General features: G+C 30.8%; 1 protein-coding gene across 2 annotated transcripts in view; it reads left to right on the forward strand.

Annotated features, from left to right (window-relative positions):
- ELP4 (elongator acetyltransferase complex subunit 4) overlaps positions 1-27,971 on the forward strand; it is a 196,702-nt gene that overhangs the window by 79,349 nt on the left and 89,382 nt on the right. The window contains exons 8-10 of one of the 2 annotated variants that reach the window (XM_025044148.1): positions 9,997-10,105; positions 13,116-13,222; positions 20,717-20,785. In XM_025044148.1, coding sequence (XP_024899916.1) covers positions 9,997-10,105; positions 13,116-13,222; positions 20,717-20,776 — 276 coding nt within the window. In that variant the 3' untranslated portion in view covers positions 20,777-20,785. The remainder of the gene's footprint in view (positions 1-9,996; positions 10,106-13,115; positions 13,223-20,716; positions 20,786-27,971) is intronic. The other variant, XM_015586315.2, reaches the window with a different exon arrangement.

Raw genomic sequence — 27,971 nt, forward strand, 5'->3', positions numbered from 1 at the left:
TTTGAAACTTTTTAATGACAATTTTTTTTGCAAAGTGATAACTTTGAAGCAGTTACAATAGGATACGGTTTGATTTCCAAATCTAGCAAGATATGAAACTTTAATATTTTTTGGTTTTATAAATGGGAACTGGCTTACTATTAGTGAAATTTGTCATCCAAATTTGTCATCCAAATTTCACTAATAGTAAGCCAGTTCCCATTTATAAATTATACAAATATTTTATGCCTCTTAAATTAATTTTGTTTTCAATTCCCAGCAAAGTTGTGTTCTTGGGGAAAAATGGTGACTGATAACATTCTTTTTGGAAATAAAAACTTAGTTTCATGATATCATGGTGAGGCAATAGGAAAATAAATTTCCCTAGCTTATGCATTTTATTTATACAATCTATAAGGGGTCATTCTTATTTGTATTTTTATTGATAAAAGTACCCTTACCTGAAATTGTCAGGAAATATTGAAGCATTTAGAATTATGTTAAAACAAGGAAAGATTTTTTTCATATATACCTTTCTTATAACTTTCAGAAAGAAAATTTACTTTTTATAATTGCTAATCTAGTCAAGCTGTCATAATCTACACTTTTAAAAAATTTTAAACATAACAACCTAATAATACAGGAATAAAAACTTCTTTGACATTATTGATAATAAAGTATGAAATAACATTTTTTCATTCTAGAATAATTCTTATTGCCAGCATTAAATGTATTTGCTTACAGAACATTTGTTGGTAAACTATTTAAACTTTCTTTTATTCAGAAAAGATTACAGATTTGAAACTGGCCTGTAACGTATTTTTATTGGCTATCATTGGCACTTGCTCAATTAATAGTTTTATTAAGTTTTTATCTATAACTAATGTTTTCCAACAATTTTATCCGTGGAATTTTTTCCGAGCTATCTCATTGAAGAAAACTATTACCGGCATGTTAGCTTATACCAAGGAAAATTACTTTTCTGAAGAAAAGCAAGAAGAAAGCGCCTTGTTATAATGTCTCTTGAAGATTGAATAAGGTTTTATTTAGTGTGTTAATTTATGTACAGTATTTTCAAATTAATCTTCTACAATATTAATGTATTATAGCTTTGAACCTGCTGAAGTGAGTGATACAGTATGTTTCAATGTAAAGAAATTCAGAACAAATCTTTTCACATCCATAAACTTTTGTGTTCACGCTGAGTATTTTAGCAGCTAAACTATAAGTTAAGCAATAGACTGCTTTAGAACTAACCACTAATACGAGATTATGAAATGTGGACTTCAGTGGCCTTGTGAATTTCTCTCAGTGTGAAATCTTTTATTCTTAAAACAAGAACTAAGAATAATTGCATGGTGAAGGAACAACGGGCTTTTGTGAGTTTATGACTAAAAATTTTGGAAAATATATTTAATGTAATTGTTGATATGAGCATATTTATAGGAAAGCATAATACCACCTTCTGTCATATAACAATCTATTTAAGTGGTCTTTTAAATATACTTTATTAAAGAGAATATTTAAGAATGACAATTACAGATTTAATCTCTTGATCATAACTATCAATTACTAAAGGATAAAATCAAATATTTGGCTGTCAATTTTTTATAAATTCCTTAATCAAGATATTCTCAACTGAAAATCTGCCTTTAATTTTTCTAGATCTTCTCAGCTACTCTGAAATAGATTATAAGAAATGAACATTTGTAAAATTTAAAAAAAGCAGTTTTTTAAAAAAAAGAGCTGAATCATATTAAACCCATATTAACTTTACACTATATTTGTCAAATTCCAGTCTTTGAAAACTTACTAATTTCATATGAGTCTGATGAGTTGTAAACAGAATCTGTTTTTCTTTACAATAACAAATAGCGTAACCCTGTTTCAACATATAGCTCCACTTTTTCTTTTTTTCTCTTTCACATTGCACATGCTGGTATCTGATTGATTTTTTAAATCTAATCTTAGTTTGTGTGCATTATATATATGTATTTAATTTACTTTCTTCATCAAGGAGATTTGAAACTTTTTACATAAACTCAAAATTATGTATAAGTTTCTGTCTATGTAGAGCATTAGTAACAGTGTATGTACCATTTTATCTTATTGTAAATATTCGTATTAAATAAGAGCAGGACATTTTAAATTGTCAACATGATAAATGTGCATCTTTAAAAGAAAAAAAATTACCGTTTTGAAACCTTTTGTTATATTTAATCTAACCAAAGCATATTCAGTAAGCCATAAAAAGAAAAATAATTTTTGTTTTAAATGTGTTTGCTCTCTCTAAAATAATTTTGTGGCGTTATAGTTCATATTGCATGTCATACTGTAGTTCTTCGGTGGTTGTTAAAGTACTACTTAGAGCCAAAATTTTCAAATGTATCAATGATAGAAATGGAGAAATGTCTCATCACTGTATGGAGATTGAGTCATCTGTTTGGACATATGGAATCTTTGGCTGCTGGACGGCATAATCTTTATAATGCCCAGTGTCCAGTCATGGACGCACATGTTCTGGGAGCAAAAGCAGGCAGGGATCTCTGTGTTCAGTCCACTAGAACATGGTAGAAGAAAAAAGGAGAAAGAATCTTTGACATTTTTATAATGGGCCATCCTGTACTACATCACTTTTTGTATACTGAAAAGAAGTACAAGTTTTTAATTTTGCATTTATTTTACAAATAAAATTACTAAGCTCTTTATCTTTGGTGTTACAAGCTATCTGAAAAATACCTATGAGCAAATGTAAGTTTTGAATTACTCCTATTTATATACTTGAATGCATACCTTCTCTTGAAGAAAGATTCTTCAAAAAAAAAGATGATACTTATTTTTTAGTGTTGAAACAAAACATGCTCGTGACTAGTTATAGTTCAACGTTGTTTAAGTACCAGGTCATATATTATATCCTAACATTATGTTTTAGCCCTTTGCTATTAATTACATTATTATTATATAAAGAGTTCCTGCTTCTTTAATGTTTTCGCACTCTACGTAGTTAATCTTTAATGTTTGAGAGGACGGGGGTGGGGGGGAAATTAAATTAGCCTTGTAACCTCTTTCTCTCCCAGGCTGATGATGGAAAATAAAAGCTCTTAGCCACAAAATGTAACACTTAGAATTAATATTTAATTAGACTAGCAAATTGTACACTGTGGCTGAAAGCTTCCAAAGAGTTGTTAGTGCCACAATTGACCTACAGGTTTAATAATAACTCACTTCTAGAAGCAAGTGCCAATTCAGCATAGTAGAGCCACTGTAAGAAAGTCCTGAGAGATTAAAATCAGCAAACCAAATGGCAGGCAGGGATTCCTGGGATGGAGCCTTCTGGAAAGCTGGGAGCTGGAATAGCTTTTAAGCCAGGATTCAGATGAGAACAGTGGGTGAAAAAGCTGATCCCTCCTGTTCTGGGAGCTTCTGGTTGTAGTCCAAAATCTTAGAACAGATTTTTACTAAATGTTTTTGCTGCAGCTATTAACTTACATTGAAAACCAAATATTGAATAATGTTTCTGTAAAATTTAACAAATTTTTGTGTAAATGTCAGTTCTTAATTTCTTACATATTAGTACATAATATCTGTAAACTCAGATCATTAGATTATCAGATAGGTTTGGCGCTGTACATCTATGCTGTTTTGCTGTGACATGCTGTTTCCTTGTTCCCTGTATAGTTGATTTATATGGTTCATTTCTATATTATTTCATTACGGGGCATTATGCAGAGCCCGAGAAAGAGATTATGAAGTCTTTAGCCCAAGAGTTTTTTGTCTTCGTGAAGAGGTATATATTGACAAACATAATTCAAAGGCATTTTTAATTTTTAAAAGCCTTATATTATAAGAGCAATGCTACATTTGCTTATTTTTATGATGCAATTTAATTACAAGATAAATAATTGGACCTCCTGGTGATACACAGGATCTTTATATTTCTGACAAATTAATCTGATGAAAATTAGGATACTACAAGTTTGGAAATGTACAAACATAGAACAACCAGCTGAAGAAAGAACACCTTACATAATTTATTGGTTATATCTTAAATAATTAAAGATAAGCTAGGCATTAGTTAAAAATTCGAGCAGGTGAGAACCTTGCCAGCAGAGGGAGTAGTCCTGTCTTCCGTCAGGTTCCCATCATTTTCCCACCTGCCTCTGCTTTTTTCCCAGCCAGTCTCCCATCTGGACCTGGCTCTGTCAGCCTGCTCCTGATGACAGGCTATAATTTTATACTCAATATGGGATTATTCTAAGCTGATTTTAAACTTTAGTATCTTTAACCTACCACTGCATCATAAACATCAGCTAGATGCTCTGTTTGATATTTGAATATTAGCAATTGTTTTTCCAGGCAGGATGTGAGCTTTTGGACATCTGTGAATTGCATTTTAATGGTTTCAAGAATAAAGTAGTAAGCAATAAATTTCTAATTTAGGTTGTTATCCATAAAACATTTTAAGCAAAAATATAATCTATATGAATAATTTCTATAATATAAAAATAGATTATGTATAGTTTATGAAAAATGCCTAAAATTATTTTAAATAGTAAACTATTATTCTTTTCAGCCTATTCATTACAGTATTTTGTTCAACCCCTTTATGAGTTTTCAGAATATGTAAGATTTTTTTTAATGTTTAATGGAATAACTTACTGAAAAAGAAAACTGATATAAATAAATGTTCTGCAAAGCATATTGTATTTGAGGTCAGTGCAAATATAAATGATATTTCTGGAAATTATGTTCTTAAAAACAGTGCTTCAATTTTAAAGAACCAACATTTTCATACCAAAACTTAGAATACCAAGTATTTGATCAGTTAGAAAACACAAAAAAAATTTGGCTCCATTGCTAGAAAAATTTGGCAACTTAACTCAGCAATTTCTTTTGGCTTTGAGGTTAAGTATATTTACCATTAGTTCCTTTGTGGATATGTTTTTAGCATTAGAAAAAGGAACCAAAATGTATTTGTTTTATGATTTCTCTATATGGATATCAGTATATTATGCTACCAAGAGAGTGTTACAGTCAGGATTTTTTAAATTTATAAAAAGTTCCTATATATTTTAAAATTAACTGTGTGTGACTGAATAAAGTTCAGTGTTAAATCTGGACAGATTTAATTAATACCTTCCTTAGGGTAGTAATAGTAGTAGTAGTATAAATATTTATTAGTATAATTTTATTTGATAAATTATATTCTTTCTTAAAATATTATGAACAGAATTATTTTCCGTACTATCAGTTTTTTGAAATAAAATTAAAATTTAATCCACAGAAGTAAGTGACAACTCCAGCGAAGGAAAAGGAAGGTTTGTAAAAAACTACAAACAATATAAACAATTTTATTATTTCATAGTCTTGATTTCTATAGGATAAAGACCTTAAGCATGGAAAAACAAATACCTCATTAAATACCTCTAGATTTATTATTTTACCCAAGTTTATTTTTTTATTACATTACAAAGAGATCATACTTCTAGTATGATCTTGTTTTTATGCATGTCATTTTTCAGAAAAATGTTATAACTTGAGTTGTTGAGTATACACACACATACGTCATGTCATGTAGTAGAGTCGAACATAAAGCAACTTAAATATTTCTTTAATTTTTCAACATTAGCTTAATAGTGCTTTTATACTATGTAGTCCCAAATCTGAAGTGATCTGATGTTTGTCCTCTACCCTTCATATTTGTTTGGTGTCTTTCCTATTTGAATAACCCAAGAACTAACTCTTATTTGAGGCATTGCATAAACGCTTTATGTCAATTGGTTTATTCCTTTCAAGCTTCTCGATAATAGAGTGATTGGTTAATTACCTTTTAATTCTCTTGTTAAATTTTTTCCAGGAAATATATTTTGTATTGGTACAAACTATATTTTTTATATTGTTGAGATAATTAGGTTTAAGAAAGTTCAGGATTTGAGGTATTCTCATTGTTACTTGGTTACTCTAAATAGGTATCTGAACTATTTATATTAAAAAGCAGAGGGAACTTTATTTGGCAGTAGTTGAATTTTTATCTCTTAGCAAAGTTTATAGTTTTCGTTTTATGAGCTTTGAATTAGAAGGGAGCATTAAATTAATCTTCCTTTATTTAAAGTCCATCTAATGGATTTGGTGTATACTAATAAAAAGAGGTTACCATTCTATAAAAGCAAACAGGAAATATTCTATGAAACCAAACAAGGAACAATCAAAACAAAAACCCAAGTTTTTTTGTGAAATTGGAGTATGAAGGTATACAACTGGACAATTCGGTTAGCTCTTTTGTTTGCAACAGCATTTGATAAAATTTAAACTTAAATAATTAATTAAGAAATTATACTGCAACAGAAAGTTTTAAGAGCCTTTTATGTAACTTAATACAATGCTATTTGAGACTGCCAGCAAACTCTTAAAACTCCTGGACACTGGCTCTCTTCTCTTCTGGCTTCCCTCCTAGTCATGTCTTGGCTACTATCCAGAGCTGACAACTTTCACCCAGGAGTGAAGGGATATTTGTCTAGTATAAGAAGGATTTTTGAGCCATCCTAGATTTTCACATCCAGATGGGCAAAGAGGAGGAGTGGCAGTATTGTTGTATATATTTGGGTGATGTCATTATGCCATGCATGCAGTATAATCATTAATTTACTCATACTGGTGAATCTTGAATGTCCTTATTCAAACGTTTCTTACTGGAAACTGTAATGTAACAACTTCAAAAGTAACGAAAAAAATTATGTTTAAATTTATGTTAGGTAATTGACAAACAAGTACCTTTACTTTTCCATTGTCAACTACATATACTGTAGGCCAAAGAGGTTTTATATCTTCGCTAATAACATAAAAACACTTAGAATCTGTTAGGATGAAAATGTGGAAGTTCCAGTGTCAAGGCCTCTGCTCAGATCATTATGTTAAATAAAGCTTTCTGAACACTGTGGGTTATATTATGGCAGTTTATTGTCCAAAGTGTGTTCCTCCTAAAGTGAATTGTAATCATTATTCTTTTAAGGATTTTTTTAATGACCATTAATTTTAGATTCTTTCAAGTAAATTTATCTATCTTTATCTAAAAGACCAGTTAATATTTGTATTATGATTTGAAAGACCTTTGACTAGAGTGGTTTTTAAGGTTTGATCACATCGACAGACCATACTCTCTTTGAATCTTGGAGGTACAGAAGTAATCTGTAACACTATTTTAACTTTTTAAAAAAATATGTACACTTACATACCCAAAAATCTCATATACTTTTAGAAATAATTGAAAGATTATATGAGTTTTTACTTAAAACAAAGGTATCTCAGTCAGAAACTTAGATGGTGTGTAATTTCCAGTGCTTTCTATTTTACAGACATTTTTCAGACATCTTTACAACTTTCACAATTAATCAGTTTGCCACATTACATAAATTATTTTTCAAAACTGTGCAGAAAAGAAGTCACTGTTAAAAATAACATTTTATGTTAATAGTATGATAAAAGTTTATTTTTATTCTAATACTTTATAAAAGCTTTTAAAATAAAATTTAGTTTGTCCTTAATATCAATGATGTAAACCTATGGAACTTAGAAATATAATAAATGACATATATGTATGAGTTTCTGAGATTTGAAATCTAGGTTATACACATCTTTTATATTTGCAATTCACTAGTTTTTTTCTCTGCAAAATAGAAATTACCTTAACTACAAACTACCTTAAACTACCTTAAAAAGACCTGTAATGTTGATAAATGTCACAAGGTGTTAAATGGGTTACCAGCAGATTTTAAGTTTACATTAAGGAAAGAAACCCTCTTTGAAATAAAGAAATGTCAAGTTGACCATTTAACTACACAGGATTTTGCTTATCTACCACTAGAGTAGAAAGCTAACCCCACTTTTAAACCTTACAGTTTCTATTATTCATAGAATTGAGAAAACCCTAATTTTTACCACTGAAATCCTACATATTTGAGTTCTAACAAAAATTGACTTTTATCATTTTAGAATCAGATATTTAGGTACAAAGGCTAGTTTTCTATTTATAGATAAAAGGAAATCTGACCTTTTTGATTAAGAAATATTGTCAGTAGCCTTTCTAAGTGCTTGTTCATCTGACGGTCCATGAAAAGAGTACTCGTCTCAGTTGAGTTTGTCCTAAAAATGAAATGATAAGAGCCTGCTGGTTGTTATCTAAGATTCTTCTTAATGGGAGAACCACATGGTTATTCTTCATCTCCCACTTGTTCTCACCCTCTACAACCAACCCAGCCACACCCCACCCCCACCCCAACATTGTTCAGTACTCAGCACAATGAATCATTTTCAAGTTGACTCATTGTGAACTGTCTCCCAGCTGTTGGAATGTCTGGCAGACATTTTTGTTTGGGTGAAGAATAACTGGCTGAAACCCAACCTGGATGAGTTTGATATAATGGTCTTTGGCTAAAGAAATATTGAGAGGAACATGTTTATGGCTTCTGAAGCCCCTGTTATTCCTGGAGTAGGACCATCCCCTGTGGCACAGAAATTAAAGTAAAGAATCAATCTGGATTATTTTCTCACCATTGAATGAAAAATTGCCTTAGAAAAAATAGGCATTTCCAAATTATGTTAGTTTTGCTATACTGGGTGCTCACGTGGTAGAAAGTATTGAAGACAATGAAGAATAATTATTTTTACTGGTTCCTGTTAAGAGCACTGATTCAAAGGCTGAAACCATTCTTTATATAACACATATTTCTACTTATGGGTGAATTTCAAATACTGCATTAGGTGTGAGTTAACCAGTCATTTCAGCATAATGTTTAGTGACAGAAGCTATTTCGTATTTCATACCAAGTCAAGTAACATTGACCAGCCCTCTTTTATTTTTCTCTCTTATACAATCTTTACAAGAGGACTTAAGAAACAGAGGAATACCAGTAAGCTTAGTAATTAATCACATTTTCAGAAAGTGAACATTTTTTATTATATTTGGACTTTTCTCTAATGGGACATAACATCAGACTAATAAGTTTTCTTGACTGTTTTACATTTTTCATCCTTTTTTTAAAGATTAATTTTAAACTAGTGGGCATTACCTGAATATAAAATGGGAGTTTTGAAATTATAAAATTTTACAAAATTTTTTTCAACTTACCTAGATCTTCAAAACAAAATATTTTCTAAAATGTTATAGCATATAAACCAATTTTCTGACCTACCATCCTGTCAGGGACTAAAAGGAATACTGAATTTCCATTAAATAAAATAACTCAAGAAAATCTACAAAATTATTTAATGATTGTATTTTAAGCCATGAAATTCTGATATTTTAGAACTTTTACTACTTTAAAATGTGACTTTTTAAAGATGTACTGTTTAGCAATATTTTTGGTTCATATCAGATTGTGTTGGGAAGTAAAGGATAGGCTGGCTACCAGTTTCATGCTAGTTACCTACCACCTTTTCTTTGCCTTTATCGTTACCCCAGAACCAAATAGCGGCATCTGGAAAGGGAAAACAGTAGACTCCAGAGCTAGCCAGTCTGCAGCCTCTTAGCTGGACCCTTCCTTGTTTCTAATATAGTATAGAGGACCTCAGCTGTTACAGGGCTGAGACCTGGTCCCAGTTGACAGATGGCGGTGCGACCTTGCCTTACACATTTTACTGTACTATCTACTCCAGAATCCTGGTGTCTATCAGATTTTCTAATGGCCAATGGGCAAAGTAATTTGAAAAATAATAGTATATGAGCATAAAAGTACCTTGCCCCTTAAGACAAAGAAAAATAATTATATTTTCTACTAAAACTAAGGTATGTCCCCTCAGCTCTTCAAATTAAAAAAGCATACCTATGTGAGTTAGAATTTTCAATTAAGGGCATATTTTCATCCAATTTTTGGCCTGTGATAGCTTTAACTTTTAAGTCATTTCTCTCACTGTGTTGATGGTCTGTTTCTTCTGCAATTTGTCATTGAGATGGCATTATGGCACTGTATAGATGCTATATTTTTAAATATAACATGAGTGTTTTGTTTACTTGTTTTATAGAATAAAGCAATTATTGCTCGGATTACCAACTTGTCAGATACAGTAGTTCATCTGGAGTCGTTTATTGGTTCTGAGAGAGAAACCAACCCATTATATAAGGATTATCACGGTAAGCAGCACCTTTGAGGAGAGCATGTCCCAGTTGCTTCTAGATTACCTGGAAGCATCTTGTCCAGTCATAATATCTACTGCCAAGTAGCATGAATTTTATTTTATAATATATCAGTTAAATGTTTTCTATTCCTGGCCAGTCTTCCATGGCAACTTGTCACCAAAGTACATTAAGACTATAGAATAGACTATGGTAACTGTCTGAAAGAGTCACACCCAAGTAAAAAGTCATGGCTCAGTCAGATGTACATTTTGTTGTCCAAGTGGCCTAAAGTTGCCATGAAAATGTCGTACTTATTAGCCATGTTGAAATAAATATATTAATTTTAATAACAACATATAACAGTTTATAGTTTACAAAGTTTAGCTGTATGATAAATTAAAAATAAAATTTATGCTATATTATCCTAGTCCTAGTCAAGCACATTTCAGAAAGTAAACATCTATGATTATATTTGGACTTTTCTCAGTCTACTCATTTTGTTGTTAGGTTGAGTTTTGAACAAATTTTAAAATATCACCACAATAGTATAAACACAGGTCAGTTAATCAGGCTTTTTAGCTTATATTTTTTGAAGCTTTTAACAGTATTTCAGTCTTTTGGTTAATTTGAGGATTTTTTATAAAGGTTCTTACATAAAACTATTGCAATAGAAAAGGTAATTATGTATATCTGAGCTCTAAACTGAATATAGAGTATGATGAATAACAGATTTTTGCCTGTTTACTTTTTCTGAGTAAATATTAATGATTAATGCTATTATTATCGTGGAACTACTATACTGACGTGAAAACCTCTATTCTGAACACTGAGTAGCTTTTTTGAAGCCTGTTACAAGATTGTATAAGATTGTGATTGTAGGACTGTGGCAATTTCTAGAGTCTGCAAAAAAAAGATAATAAGATACTTTACATGATAATTGCCACTACTTTGAGAGTCAGCATACAACCTTTAAAAAATAATATAGCACAATCTAACTATTGAGTATTGTTTAAGAGCCTATAAAATCATAAGCTGTGAACAAAAGCTACATAAAATAATTTGCCTCATGATCATTTCCTTGCTAAGTGTGCATATGATATATGCCCAGATCGACCCTATATACAATTCTTTTAATATATTATTGTCATTATCATAGGAAGAGAGCTATTGAGATTAAACGATTTATTTTTTTTAATTGAGCTATAATCGACATGTAACGTTGTATTAGCTCTAGGTAAACAACAACATAATGATTTGAGAGATATATATATTAAGAAATGATTACCACAATAAGTTTAATTAACAGTCATCACCACATACAGTTACAAATCTGTTTTCTTGTGACGGGAACTTGTAAGATTCACTCTCTTAGCAACTTTCAAATATACAATACAGTATTATTAACTATAGTCACCAGGCTGTACATTATATCCCCAGGACTTACAACTGGATAAACTATTTCTTTAACTTATTATTATTTCTTTCTTCTTTCCAAAACAACTCAAGTTAACTATTAACATAATAAATTATATCAGTATAATTTTGTAAGTATTATGACCTTGTAAATTTAGTAAAATATTTTTTTGAGAATTTTTATAAGTGTTTATTGGTGATAAACTGATGACATTTTTTGAGGAACAAGATATCAAATGCTCCTACTTTATGTTCTAAAAAATTAATTTGATTAAAACATTTTAAGGATTGAAAGGTTATAATTTTTGTACTGAAATCTCTGAGTGGATAAATTATTCTCCACAGATTAATAGGTGGTTCTGGTGACCAGTTAAGTTTCTATTAATAAGGACCTGATGAATCATTCATTCATTCTATAAGGCCTTCTGATTTAATAGTTAGCTAAACAAGCACATGCAGGGTTAAAATGAGAAATGTGCAAATGAAAGTATGTGTTCTTATTTCTAAAATATTTTACTAAATAGCTCCACATGACATTTTTAATTTGTATCTGAGAGCTGTTTTCTTAATAATACCTTTTGCATTCTTTTAAGTTTAAAAAAGTAAGTCAAATATTTTAGTGAATTATTTTTGAAGGGACCATATCTAAACTTAAACACCTGGAGGTTTACCCTTTTAAGCTAAAACAAATACATATGTTGCTAAGCATTCAAGCACAGACAAAACTATATACTAGAGAAATAGTTCTATAGATAAAATTTATCTAATTTGTTCAAATCTGGATTTTTAGGGATCAGTGTCTTTGGATGGTGATTTTTAAATATGGACTGGGTCAGGCAGAGAGACGCACTGAAGAATCTTCCATTTCTTCATCTGTGGCAAATGACCCCTAGTTCAGTCAGAAACTGCATTAAGCTGCACAAAAGCCATCCAGTGCCCTTGTCAGAAAAAATTAGCAAGTGTTTCTACTGACAAGAGGCCAAAGCTCACGGTTTACCTAGCACTGTTACAAAGCTTATAGCAGCTACATAAAGGTCTAACATGCCACAGAAATGAGTGTCTTACGATGGCATAGGGGTTAATGTTTTGATCCTGGAGTGTTCTCTAAAATGTAGTTTTCTTCAATGGTTTGTTCAAGTCATTAATAAGGTACAAAATGAAATACTTTTCATTAGTGCTTCACTGGTTATCAGTAACCCATAAGCCTTGTTTTGCTGGCTGCTTACTGGTGCATTTAATAAAATAAAGATCACTCAGTGGTGCCGTGGGCAGCATGCAAGGTGATAGCCATATTTGCTTACTGTAAATACAAGAGAAAATCACACACAAACCGGCTGTAGTTTTGACAAGTATTAAGATCCCTCTTTACATCTGTACTTCTGTACCGAAGTGCAATTAGTTTTCCTCGCACAAGGATTTCTGTTTATCTTATTCTGCTTGATTACTTGAGTATAATCACACCATTTGCTTCATTGCTCCTGGTAGTAAGCTCCAGTTTTAAAGGGGAGGATGCCTGTGTGTAAATTTACAGGATTCTGCTCTAAGGCTCCTTAATTTATGCATCCAATGACAGCAGTTTTAATTTTTTTTCTTTTAATTTCATTTCCAAAAGGTTTGATTCATATACGGCAGATTCCTCGGCTTAATAACTTGATTTGTGATGTATCAGATGTCAAAGACTTAGCTTTTAAATTAAAAAGGAAGCTATTCACCATTGAGGTAAGAGAGAATTTTTATATTTTAGTTCAGTCTTGAGGTAAATAATAGCATCTCTGTGTGTGCGTGTGTGTGTGTGTGTGGTGTGTGTATATATTCTTTTACTTTAATGACATTCTTAGATGTTTCATGCTAAATATTTTTAAGTTCTTTTGGTGTAACAAGATAATTTTTTTAGACTATCTTATTTTTTTTTTTATTTTAATGGGATATTATTAGAGTATAGACAAAATGATTATGTCTTAAATGTCATTTAAAAGTAAGCTCCAAACTTACATGACGGGTATGACGTGCATATTTCCAAGGCTTTCAAAGGCATATTTAATTAAATGTTAATGAGCTGTGCTTATTTGTGTGTGGAATGTGAATGCTACCCACAATTGGGTATAACTAAAAACAGAGGATCCTTATCTGCATTCTAAAAGCAGTTTTTTACTAGTAGTGAAATCACCTTTCTGTTTTCCATGCTGAATAAAACAAAGTACTGTAATTTACATCAAATTTACATCAATGTCTTTAAGTAAATTTTCTACAAAACTTAAACTTTTTTTGTGACCTTTATGCAAGCAATAGTGACAGAAAGTGGTAGTACAAAAGATTTATTTCAACTTAATCTTGCTAAAGAGCAAATGAACATAGCACTATTAAGCAATTAGGGTTGATATATTTATTAACGAAATAAATGCTTAGAGAGAGATGGCTTTTGGGTGATGTGATAGTTATCAGTATAGTCAGTGCAATTTTTTTTTTAACAAAGACATAAAACAGCCAAGCAGCCCTGACAAACCATTTTGTTTAATCTCTTTTCAAATGAAAAGCTCTTAAGCAGGCCACTTGTCTTAACTGCTTGAAACCATAAAAAGAGAGAATTGCCACCAATAAATTAGCATATTTTTTACTTCATCACCAAATGATGGTCAATGTGGCTTGGCACTGCTTTGGTGTTTGGGACTTCACCCTTAAGTGACCACTTTGGCCCTTTTTTGACCCTCTGCCCTCTTTAGCTGGCCACTTGATAAGGTAACTTAATGGTTCTCTCTCTTTTTCTCTTTCCCCTCACATTTGCAAGTAGCACTAACCTATAAATCATTGTAAGGGCCCTATCCAGTGACAAATTAATGTGCCCTCCTCCTAATTAATGGTCATCAATGTCCTTAATTATCTAATCCTATTGAGAGCAGTTAATAGTTAATCAGGCAGCCAGTTCTTCAAGCAGGTCATCTCTGCAGGAGTGTTAGAAGTTTCTCATCTGGGGATACTCCCTTCAAAAGCCACTTAAAGCCAAAAGAAGGAGAGTGTAGAAATACTGATTCTTGAGCTAATTTGCTTTAGTTCTCTAGAGAAACCATGAAATGGAACTCAACACTGTAATTGTTCAAACATTGTTTCAGTTTTTATGAGGGAATATTGAGAAATTTACCATAATGTGTGTAGTTATAGATACAAAGTTACAGTCATAGTGTCTCAAAGAAAACATGCCTCACCTTTTAAGTTGATTTCCTTTTAAGTTGAATTTATATTTTAATGAAAGATATGGTTTTTTTTTCCTCCATGTGACACCTTTCTTATATACACACTATAAAATGAGTATTCTGAAAACCAGATCTAAGATATCATGTTTATCACCGTACAAACTAAGGAGATTCTCTAGTGAAAAAAATATTGCACCCAGAGAAAAAAGTATCCCAGTCTCTCTCTCTCTCTCTCTCTCTCTCTCTCCCAGACAGCTGACTCCCTCACTCATGAAACAGAGATAAAATTTGCTGCTGAATAAATGCTGAAGATGCTAGCCTAGGAGATGCAAGCTGTGCCATCAAGGAGCAGACTCTCGTCTGAGTGGGCGGTCTCTCGCTCTCTCTCTCTCGCTCTCTCTCCCACACACACACACACACACACACACACACACATTGGATCTTATTTTGGGGGTGAGGGGGTAAAAATAAAGGACTCACATAATGTCAACTAGGACTTCTCCTTTGAATAACTTTAGGCCCTAATAGCGGCTGTATTTTACCACTGGAGCTGATGAACATCATTAATTAACCACATAGGTTTCTGCACTATCTCTTCTCTTCTCTTCTCTTCCTACTATTCTAAACTAAAAGAACCATTATAATTGGTCACCCTGTAGTTTAGAAGCAATATTTGAAAACAAAAAACAAATAGATGGTGGGTTGGTTTTTTTTTAAGTTACTATTTCCACAGAGTCGATTTAAATCTTTTGCCGTTTTTGGGCTTATAACCTAAAAAATAAATTTTTTCATAGGAATACAAGTGACACAGATTCTAAATAACTTATGCCATAAAATTCAATTTATAATTAGAAAGTACAAATTAAATAATCAAAGAAACCTAATAGAAGTACATATACGTATAACAGGATAAAAACATGTGGTTCACATAAGATTAAATGCTTAGACATAGCATTGTACATTAAAATATGCATATCCAAGCAGATAGCAAGTCTTTGCTGATATAGACACTGGAAACGAGAATTTCTTTATTGGGGAAAATATTATCTAGAAGTGGCAATGTTTTAATATATGTATAACAAATAAATGGTTTTTTTTAACTGCCTGATATTTAAAAAAATAAAATATACACTATACTAGTCTGTAAAGTCTTAGGGTATACCATACCAGGCATTGAATCTGTGTCTTACTTTCAGAAGGGAAATGTGGTTTAGCAGATAAAGCAGAAATAACTTTTCTGATTCCATACAGGTAGATTTGTTACATATTGGGATTTACTGTCATTTGCATGATCTCCAATGGTGGCATGATTGGAAACAAGGGCCAAAATAAATAGGCAAATACCTTTATCTCTATTTTTAGGGTAACTTTTCTTTGATTTGTTAAATCATAGTCCTTTTTATATATGAAAACTGAATATTTTTTCACTAACAGCCACCAACGGCCTCTAACAGGTAGAGCAACTTTAACCAGTAGTCTCTAATTTCTTTGAGTGATTTGGAGAAGACAAAAGAATATTTTTCCTTCTTGGACTGTGTATTGGTATTGTCCAGATTCAAGTGGAAACATTTGTCTAATCACAGTAAATTTTTACTAATTCCTAGTATTCATCAAGTATAAAGCTATATAAATTAGCCCCTCTACAAAATCCATAGCAGAATCATATCTACAGTAATGACACTAAAATCCTGGCATGCGTTCTAGATAAAAGAGAAAATTTAAAGTTGATTCAATTTGGCTTCAGGTTAAAAGAAGTAGCTTTCCAATTCTTTGAAAATTGATAATATTTGTAAACTGTACATGGTAACTCTAGCATATTTGATTATCTATAATATACTACCTATTCCTTCACCTTACCACATAACCTCCATTCAGTCATAGCAGCCATTAATTAAGCCTTTATTGTGCACCAGACACTATACTAACTTATTTATATTTTTCATATAGTGATTAAATATTTTATAACAAAGATAACAAATATAACTAAGATATGATAATAGAATCAATATACAGAAACTATATCTTTTTCATCTTCGTATCAATCTCAAAACTAAAAACAGTTATATACTTAGTAGGTATAAAATCTTTGCTATGTAATGTAGATCAATTATGAAGTTTTAAAAGTAGTCCGAATAATACAGCTATAAGTATTATATAAAGTCCACTGGTCCAATAATCTATTCTCAATTAACTTCTGTAAGATGTATAACTTGGGCACATAGCTTTTCTTCCAAGCTAAAATAACTGCTTACACTTGCATTTTTTTTTTCAATTTTGTAATTTTTGTTTCTGTAATGGTGCGATTATAATTAACCAACTTTTTCTTTATGTTTGTAATTATGATGTAATTATAATACATAAACAAGTAAGATTTGGTAGGATTTGAAATGTTGCTGCATTTAATTTGGTGACATAGGAGCAGTATTTTACTTGAATTTAATATTATTTTGCTATTTTGATTTTGTATTTTTCAGTTTGATCATATTTTAATGTATTCTAGTAATCGAATTTTCTAATATAAATGATAATAGTGTATTATTACATTATTTACAAACTATATTAACAGTGTTTCTGCTTCGGAAATGGGACAGTTTTTCAGATCTAAGATTCAGTGTTTCTACATTCAAGTCAGAAAATATGGTTACTAGATTACACTGAAATATATAAAAGAGAAACACAGTTTGCTGCAAATTTTCAATGTAAGAATAAATGATGCGTATGTAGGCTTTAATTGATTCAAAACTAGTAATTATCATAAATAGTGTGTCTATATGTGTCTTGTATAGTAAATGAATTTTGAAAGTTCAGAAAATCAAAGTAAATCAGGTTCACTTAAGGTTATCTTGTCAAACTTTGCCCCTAATTTCAAAATACAGGACCTCGATACCTCTCTAATCACTAAGAACTTTTTCTCAGAATAACACATTACCTGGTATATATTAAGTAACTATTATTTTTTATGTACTTACTTAGTAGTAGATTCATTTCTAAGTATTAAGACCAGAATAGTAGACCATCAGTATAAATTAACTTTATAATAATAATAATATAATATACTTGATATGATTCAGTAGAATTATTTGAAATTTTTACATATTGGAAAAGCCTAAACTCATGGAAAATACAAGTGTAACAGTCACTATGACACTGTTGGACAATCTAGAGTGTTGTATGATATCTTTGGATCTAAGTTTCCTTACTTCCCTACGTTTTTTATCAACAGCCTTTTTAGTTTTTAAATGGGATGCGGAAAGGTGAATATATATTTACTATATCTAGAGGTAGAAGGGAAAATAGTTAACTTATTTGTCAGTTCACAATTATGTCACTGAAATAATATAGTAGAAACATATATGTCAGGCTTGGGAGCATTATTAAGTTGTGGCATTGTGGACCATATAGCTCAATATACCTTTTCTTATAATGATGCCTTCCACAAATATTGGTTGGCATTTCAATTCCCAGATACACTGCAGTTAGCAAAAGAAAATTAAAGTAGAACATAGACATCTAAATATGGATGAAATCATTTGTCAAAAGTCAACTTAAATTAATATTCTTTAACAATGGAAATGTCAGTTTCTACATGTGTATACTTAATATATTCATTATATTACTACCCCAATATTTATACTTGAATTCCCAAGTGGTGTAGACCTACAGTAATGTCATATAGGTTTCACAGCATCTCCAGAAGTTGGTTTAATACTATGCTCTACATATTTCACGTGTCATAGTGAGCCTATCAAAAGTGCATACCACCTTAAGGGGAACACAGTTTTGAGACTCTGTCTAATCCTATTTCTTCCCACTTTGGAATCTTAATTAGAAGAGATAAAGAAAAAAAAAAACATCATTTAACTAAATTATTGTCTTGAATCTGTAGCAAAAGGTATAATCCGCAATTGGGCCAATTAGTGAACCCCATAGTTAGCTATGCTGCAGCGAACAATTTGATTAGATCTGACACCATCCTAGTTCCCACTGTTGTTTTGCCAGGTATGATGGTCAGACTTCAAAGAGCTTGAGGCATCAGCAGGGCAAGGTTTGGAGGCCAGCTTAGGTCCGGTTGTTAATCTCTCTGCTAAAACCACAGCAGCTCTCACACAAAACAAGCTTACACGACACAATCATGCGGTATTAAAGTTAGGGTTGAGTCATGCCAATTTGCCTTTGATTTTTTGATGATTGACCAAAGATGGCTACATGACTAGACACATGCTAAAAGTATACTGATTAGGTAAGTTCCCAAAATATTTGAACTATTTTTTTTAACTTCCTATATAAACGTTGTGAAAGCTTATTCCCTTTGATCAAACTTCCAAAGTAATAATACTGTATTGGGAGGAAAATGAGTATTTCTCACTGGCAGCCTGAATCCCAAACTTTTCACTTACCACTTTATAAAAGTTTGTCTTTACATTAATGATTCCTAAAGGAGAATGTAAAAGGAAATTGTTCCTAAGTGGTAAGCTTTTTAAAAACCTATTAAGCGCATTGAAAGAAAAAAAACATTTTTCCCTGAGTTTTTCTGAAATTTTTTAATAATTATTTTCCACTTAAATGTTGAGTAAAGTGCCCTTCCAGAATGTGATTGCATAAGTGTTCTTTTCTCTACATTCTGATTTGTTGGAATATTGCAGTAATTGTGACATGTTTCCATTCTGAGAAAAGCCTAAGGCTGCTTTAGTATTATTCCAAATGATTGAAGCTGCCATCTTGCTGACTTTCCCTTAGGCAGCATAAGGCCTGTTTGCTTTTGTGTTCATTTCACATGCTTCCTGTGAATTTGGCTGGCAGAACATCATTGCTGCATTTGGCAAGGAAGAGTAAATTCATGTTTGGCTATTATATGTCTTAAAGTTTCTGTATGGTCACCAGCACCTAAGATATTAAACTTATAATTCATTACATCAAAAGAATCCTATTTCTTGGAGAAATATTTGTAAATATGACATTTTGGCTGTGAGTTTTATATAAAAATGGACATTTTATAAATTGAACTTAGGTTCTAATATTTCACATCACACTAATTTTTATACTAGTTGAATTCATACTACATTTTACTCAGGAAATTTAAGGAAAGCATATATTTGGATAGCAAGATGATTGCATAAAGTAAAAGTCAAAGATTTAGAATCTTTCAAAATAGTCTTCGGTCCATGAGTCTCTCATAAAGATCCTGTGGTACCTACAGTGCACTAATCTCACCTTTCAGACCAGGATGGTACATCACTATCTAAGGATGCAAAGAGAAGTAGATCTCGTCTCCTCCTAAATTTTGCAGATACAGACATTTCTGTATATTCTATGGCTCCAAGAAAATTAGATTGCAGTAGTCCAAGGATTTTCTTAAAGACTTTGCGGAACTACTGTAGCATACTTTACCCAGTTTACATGATTCTCCCTAAAACACTTCCTCCCACAGTGTATTATTTATGATATCTAAAGAAGATTTTTAAAAAAGAGAAAATAAAAAATGGTGATAAATCTTGTCTGTCTCATTTCATCAGCTAGAAGGTAAGATATATTTTACTAATATATTCTCCAAGGTTCCTGAAGAGTAATAAATACAATACTACAATACAGAGCTTAATAAATATGGTATCCATATTTGTGATGTGTGATATCATGTATGATATAGATAGTTTTAGGGATATTTTTGAACCCAGAACATCCTTCGCTCTTCCTCAGTGTCACTATATAGATTGATATAGATAGTTTTAGGGATATTTTTGAACCCAGAACATCCTTCGCTCTTCCTCAGTGTCACTGCACAGCAAATGTCCAGAATGTTTATCCCTCTGATCCTTTTTCATGGCTTTTTTTCATCATCGGAAGTAGGTTCAGTATCTCAACCTCTTTCTTAGAGACATCTCCCCTGACTAGCCCATCCGAAGTACTGACTCAGTTGCTTGCTATTGTGTACTCTATTTTAATTCTCAGTATAACATTTATGTAGTACTATAGTTGTTAATCAGTTAATCTGTTTGTTTATTTTCCCAATCTCCCTTGCCTGTTGTAGCCTGTTGTAGCCTTCACAAGAGTAGAGACACAGACTGTCTTGTTCGTGGCTAAATCCTGAGCACATACAGTAGGTGTTCCTTTAATATTTAAGTTGTTAAAAATATTATTTTTGAAGTAACTCATGTCTACCATAAGGGTATTTAAAAACATATATTAGATATCTCATTTGTTCTAGGCATTTATTGGATGCTTTCATATACATCATCATATTTAATTCTTATTTGATCCTCACAGACACCCTTGCCATAGGCATTACTACATGCATTTTAATGTAAGGAAATATAAGGAGTTATATAACCCTCCCAAAGTCGTAGAGCTGTGGTTAGAGCCAGGATTAAATCCAGATCTTCTGATTCCACATGCAGAATTACAATGGAAAGTGAACATGTTCAGGAGCTCTGTTAATTATTAATAAGAAAAAATAAAAAGTTTTTTTGAGTGTTTATGAGGGACCTGGGACTATTGCAAGTGCTTTATAGCCATTACCTCATAGATCTCATAACTACCTTATACCATTATTAGCTACATTTTACGAATGAGGAAACTTAAGATTTAGAGAGATTAAGCAACTTAACTAACCCAAAGTCACAGCATTACTAACAGAAATGACACTTAAATTCAAGCCTGTTTTATTCCCAAACCTGTACTTTTTAACCACTACTGACCACACCCCATGATGTACTGCCATCTCATCTCCAATAGATAAGCCATAAGGCCCTTGCCCTGATGAATAAAAAACAAACCTCAAAAACTATGTGTGAGTGTGCATCTATATAATGTATGCATGTATGCACACATATATATGTGTATACGTACATGTGTATGTGTGTACATTATGTAATGTACATGTATGTATATACATATATTTATATATAATCTTTTAACATTCAAATTAAATTTCTTCTATTCCTAACAAGCATTTCTACTCTATTTTTATAAAATACATTATAAAATTCAGATTGAATTAATTATAACTTTTCCTTTATATAACATTTTGCTGTTTTATATATTTATATATGTATATATATGAATATGTTAGAGTGGCAAGATTATTCTTTCCCTTTTTTCTAGTCTGAATTAGGTATTTTTTATTTGAAAAATTAGTTTGCAAAAAATATAAAGCCATTTTCCTGAAATGCTATCCATTTCTGTAGGATTTCTAGACCTTTGCTACATAAGGTCAGAAAATTATTCTGCACAAGGAAGTATCGTTCCCTTGATCCAATCGACTATTTTGATATGGTTCAAAAGTGTCCCAAATTTAATTATAGTATATTATTATTGTGTTTATATAAGTTCTACATTCAGGTACTTTTGTAAATATTTGCTCATAATTAGTTACTATGTTTCCTTATTATTGCTTATATTTTTAAAAATTATTTTACATATATCATTTTTGAAGCATCAAAAATTATCTTGTGAGAAAATTAAGGAATATATCACTTATAAAATAATAAGAGTCTACCAAATTCAATTTTTTCAAATTTCTAATTTTGCCTCCACTTTTATCATAACTAGTTCTAACAAAGGTTTGATTCATTCGTATTAATTTTTTTTCTGTTGCAAATGTTTTACTTACTGAAGTTTTTTGAATACTATCTGCAAGCAGAAATAAGCAGCAAATCTTATGATTGCAAAATGTTTTCCTCTTTTATTGATTAATATTACTAAAGAAGTTTTCTACAGTTTAGTAAGAAATAATGTTCCTCATTAAGAAAATATGAGATTAAATATAAACTATTAGTTTTTAAAAGGTAAGATTTGGGGATTATAATAAATAATTAAGAGAAACTGGGGTATAATAGAAATGACTTTGTCTACAAAACTAGTAAAGCCGTTCTCTTATTTAAGTAGATATTAAATTTTTGTCAAAGTTATTACTGTCATAACTCCATGCCACAGTGGACATTTCATAGAGTAGCCAGTTCAGGTTCTTTGTATCTGGTATAGTGAAGTTCACTGAACTGTTTTGTCAGGTGCTGTCAAGTCAGCCCACCATTGTTGTAGAGAATCAAACTAAATCATTTTGACGTGAGCCTTCCAGAAATAAGATACCCAATATGAATAGTTTAATGAAATTGAATATTTGGTTTCAGTTTTTTGTAAGACTGTCAAAATATATTGCACTCATTCAGAAATTTCTGAGTTAATCAGTTGAAATATCTGACCCTATACTTTATTGAAAATTTGTTTTAAATATCATTACTTAATATAAATAACAGTTGAAATGTATTTGGGTATTTGGGTATGTTTTGTTAGACATATGATTCTTAAACATTTTAAAGTAGTAAAAGTTTCAACTGTGTCATTATTTAATTAAAAAAGCAAAGAGGTTTCTTTTTCTAAAATTAGAATTTTCTTAAAATGAAGAAATGAAGCTCGTATCAGGTTCAAAATGACTATTTTTGTTTCCAAAGGCTGTTATTAAAAACAAAGCTATATTTGATTAGATTTTAAGAACTTAATGAATTTTTATGCATGTTCTAAATATTTAATTCTCATCTGATTGGAAAAAGTTTTTTTTTCTGATCAAGAGTTATTTAAAAGGTATTATTATAGTGTAGACTTAGTTAAATGCCTCAAATTTTTTATTTACATATTTTGATATGAAGAGGGCTGATTGATAGTTCTGCTCAATAACCTAAGAAATATTTTACCAACTTATACTGTAGCTATGGTGTAGCACTGAAAAACCTTGTAACAAAAAGCCTCTTGGTGCAATTAAAGGTCACTTGTACATATTGTAATAGGCTACTCATTTACAAGATCTTTGTTAAGGGTCAGTGCTGTAGCATGAAATGGATTGCCCTTGTTGAGCCTGTAAATAAATAGGTCAACTTTTCTTGTATTCAGTGGGCAAAGGAAAACGCTAACACAATTCTAGTTTATTAATATTTCTACTAACAAATTGCTAAAATGTTGAACAAAACCAAAATGCACTGGTGCTATATTCTTGACATAAATAATTTTAGAAAATTATTAGAATATATAACTACTACAGCTTTTAAGGAAAACTGCTTACACACATACGTATTTCTTTAAATATATGGATTATGTCCAGGTATAGGAAAACACAGCACAGTTTTTCTCAAATATACTCCATTTTTTTCTGTATTGAAGTTCAAAACTTGTCCGGTATAGATATGAAAATGGAATCAAACTAGATAGTGATTTATTTTAATTATCTTTCATAACCTTTCCAATGCTCTTAGGGGGAAAAAAATGGTGGTACAGAAAAAGTATTAGTAATGAATTCAGTCATCTGATTTTTCAATAAATTAAGACTTTAGGATAAAAATAAAACTAATGATGAAAAGAAAATATTTTATACTTATAATAATTTTAATACACACTTAGATTTTATGTTATATATATGTTAATGAAGTATAAGAAACTTTACATTCTCAAAATAAAATCAAATTAGTAAAAATACACTAATGAAATAAATTTATCCAGCACTTTCTAGATTCTTCTCTCTGAATTTGGCCATTCAGACACACAATAACTACATACCTCTAATTTTCTTTTTGGTTGCTGTGTACTATTAAAAATGAAAAAAATTTAAATTGTAGTCAATGCCAAACCAAATTTTCTGGGTCAAACAAAAATAATTTGGCAATGGGTTTGAATCAAAAATCAAATAAATAATGATATATCACCCTTCAAAAACTCATAGAACTGGTCTGTAAAAATACTAAGGCCAATCATAAAGTGAGTAACCAAGAAAAACTCTGATCCTGCAATGCAGTATTGATTAGATAGAGCATCTACTTCAATGATATCTGTCTCAAAATAGCTCCAGATGATTTCTGTACTGTAAAATAAAGCCAAACTCAGGAAAGCAGTTCTCTCTTGAAAAAGAAGGAAAAAAAAAAAAAACCCTGATCCAAATAATTTCTGTTTGTTATTTAGTTCTTGAATATCTACTCTGCACTGATTTGTTTGTTTTTGCTGCCATACTTTAGAATAGCGAAAACATCATACTTGAGCCTCTTTTATCAAGTATTGAAGCTTTGAGAAAATATGGTTCATTTAGGAAATAAATGCTTTAAACATATGTCTGTTTTACTCATTGTATCCCCTTTTCCTAGTTCAGTGCCTGATCATGTCAGTGCTCAAAAATATTGAATGAATGAATAAATGAATGAACAAATAAATGTACTCTTGACAGTGCTCAGTATATATGAGAGTGTGCCTATAAAAATCTCATCATTTCAGACTATACAGAATAGTCTTATAATGCAAATACAGTTTCTATAAATGCTTAATATACTTCTAAGGTTTTACATAAGTAAAATAACCTTCAGAAAATATTGGCTAATAATATAATGAATCATTATTGCTGAGATAAAGTTGAACAGTATGCCTCAAAAATACCAGATAGGAAATGAGGAAAAATATAATTTTTAGTTTAAAAAAGTGATTAGTATACCGTTTGAATCATGATTTCCTTTTTGTCATTTTATTGCCACTTGAAAATTATTTTGAATGCTTCATCTTAAAAGATTTTATAATAAGTTTTCCAGATTTGTAAAAGCCCCCCAAAGCTAACAGGAATTAGTGCTGATTCCTGGGTTTAAAGTACCTAACACCTTTTAACCACCTTTGACCAAATAATTGCCTGTTAATGTGCCTGGTCTTCTCTGACCAGTAGAGCTGATTTTATTGCCTATATGTTTTTCTAGCTTTTAACAGGAAAATGTTATAAAAGATTTGTGAGACTTGTGAGTTAGGGATTAAATAATTATGTACAATGGGATTTGAATACAACATTTTGGGTATTCTACATTCAGATTTAAATACACATTAGCAGTAAAGCAACTAATATCACTTCCATAATAACAGAATTTAGAATTATTATTAAAGATTCATCCCATTGACCTCTTCGTGCACATGGAACTGACAAGTCCCAATCTAGTTCTTTAGTTTGGCCTCTTAAGAATTTCCTTCAGGAAAGCCTTTCTAGTCCAGATAGAAATTCAAAGACAATTATATTCAGAAAGAAAGTTTTGCCATGCATAATTTATGACTGAATGCGTTCCTTCACATATACTATTGATTTAATGTGCAATTTGGTCAATAAACAGTGTACATGTAAAGCTATTTTGGAAATGGGATCTACTCTTCATAGGGCCATATGGGCTATTTCTTTGTTTTAGCATTCAATTATACTAATACTCTTGTCATTTTATTGAAAAATTTCTTATGCTTTGGTCCATGTAAAATTAGATAAGTAAAAGACAATATTAAATCAACTGTGGCACTGATGCTTTAAAAACATGAGGTTAGCAAACTATGGCCGGTGTGCCAGATTCAGCCCCACTGTTTTTCTTTTTTTTTAAATAAACTTTTATTGGAACACAGCCAGATCTATTCGTTTATCTATCTATGGCTGTTTTCACATTGCATCATTAAGTTAAATCTTGAACAAAAGGATAAAAATATCTACAATCTAGTCATTTACAGAGAAAGTTTGCTATAAAGAGCTACTTTAGAAGACTATATACTTTAAAGAGAATTTTCTGAGAGAACTGTCAATTAGAGGATATAATTTATAGTCTTAAAATTAGGCTTTATTTGAGTAATAATTAATTCACATGATCATTTTATGTATAGTTTGCAATTTAGAATTAATGCAGGTATGTCTCTTTGAGAAAATACGTGGATTTCTTAAAAGGTTAAAATTGCAAGAGGGCTTAAAGTGCTTCAAAGCCAGCTTCTTATTATGTGCACATATTTTCCCACCCAATCTCTCTGTAACCATGTGGAGCCCACTTTCTTCGAGGTACCCCATTTCAATCTCTACCAACTACAGTTGCTAGAAAATTCTTTCGGATGCTAATACAACTCCCCGCTATTAGTACTAATTCTACTTTCTGAAGCCACACATAAATTGCTGTTTTCTATATAATATCCTTGGATTCATAATAAATGCCTAATATATGAGGAACAACTGTAATTTAAGTGTATATATTCTTGGTTTTCCTCAGACTTATAAAGCATTACAAATTAAATTAACCACTTAATGGCATTTATTGTATATTTAACTTAGAAATTTAAGCATGAAGCCCATAACATTTTTACAACATCCTTTAAAGGAATCTTTTTTTAAAATAAAGCATTAATTTGAAATATTAAAGTAATAGTCTTGAATTCTGAAGTAAAAAGGCTTTATGAATTATAGGTTTACACAATTTAAATATTAAAATTCAATGTTGTTATTTGTAGCATGTTTGAATTCACAAATGAGCTTCAGATGTTTAAAAGCGATAAAAATCAACATTAAATGTGATTTTTCAAGTTTATTATTATAACCTGTTTAAGATTATTTTATTATACAGTAAGTTAATCAAAATGTCGCATTAAACTTTTTGGTGATTGAATAATAAGCATCATTAGGATATATTTCTAATAAATAGGAATTTTTATCAGCAGAATTATACCAAAAAAAGATTAGCTGTTTATTAAGCACACTACCTACTATATAAAATTGATAGTCAAATTAAAACAGTAATTTTAAGTAAGCACTGTGGATCAAGAAGTCTTGCTAAATTTTTACTTTATTTTTTAAAACTAGGAATTTCTTAAGGAAATATATGGAACCTTAAAATATAAATATATTATTAAAAGTAGTTTGGGGGCTGGTAAGATTATTTTAAGCCATAAGAGACTTGAGTTGAAATCTTTTGGCATTTTAGTTAGGAAATTTAAACATGTGAGGACAGTTTTACTCAAAATTGCTTTTATTTAAGTTAATGCATATTATCATTTTTTAATAATTATATAAAGATTAATGTCCTTGGCATTTTAAAATAAAACTCCTTTTCAAAGGTGTTTATAATGTAGAATAGAGAAGAAGATTGCATGAAACCGCACGAAAAGGACTCAACTTAGTGTTTTCAGCCTAATAAAAATGTTGTAAAAATACTTGTAAGCTTGAAAATCACACTAGCTATTCTTGTTTCAAATTCTGTTTAATATATTGTTCTGTATGATTTTATAATAAACAGATTACTCCTTGAACAGGAATTAAGAATAAAGCTGCCAGGAAGGGGTTTTGTTGTCAGAGTAGTTCCCGCCTCATGTTTTGTAAGAGATTTCATGGTCCCATTGTAAAGAGTAGATGATTTAAAATGTGTTTCCAAGATAAACTTTCCCATTGTCATTAATGAGGATGGATAATACTGAGTGACAAGTGCATTAGGAATGACACAGAAAGAGCTGTTAGATTTGTCAGAGTATATCACTTCAGG

The sequence above is a fragment of the Pteropus alecto genome, unplaced genomic scaffold, assembly GCF_000325575.1.
Source record: "Pteropus alecto unplaced genomic scaffold, ASM32557v1 scaffold71, whole genome shotgun sequence".
NCBI classification, from domain to species: Eukaryota; Metazoa; Chordata; class Mammalia; order Chiroptera; family Pteropodidae; genus Pteropus; species Pteropus alecto.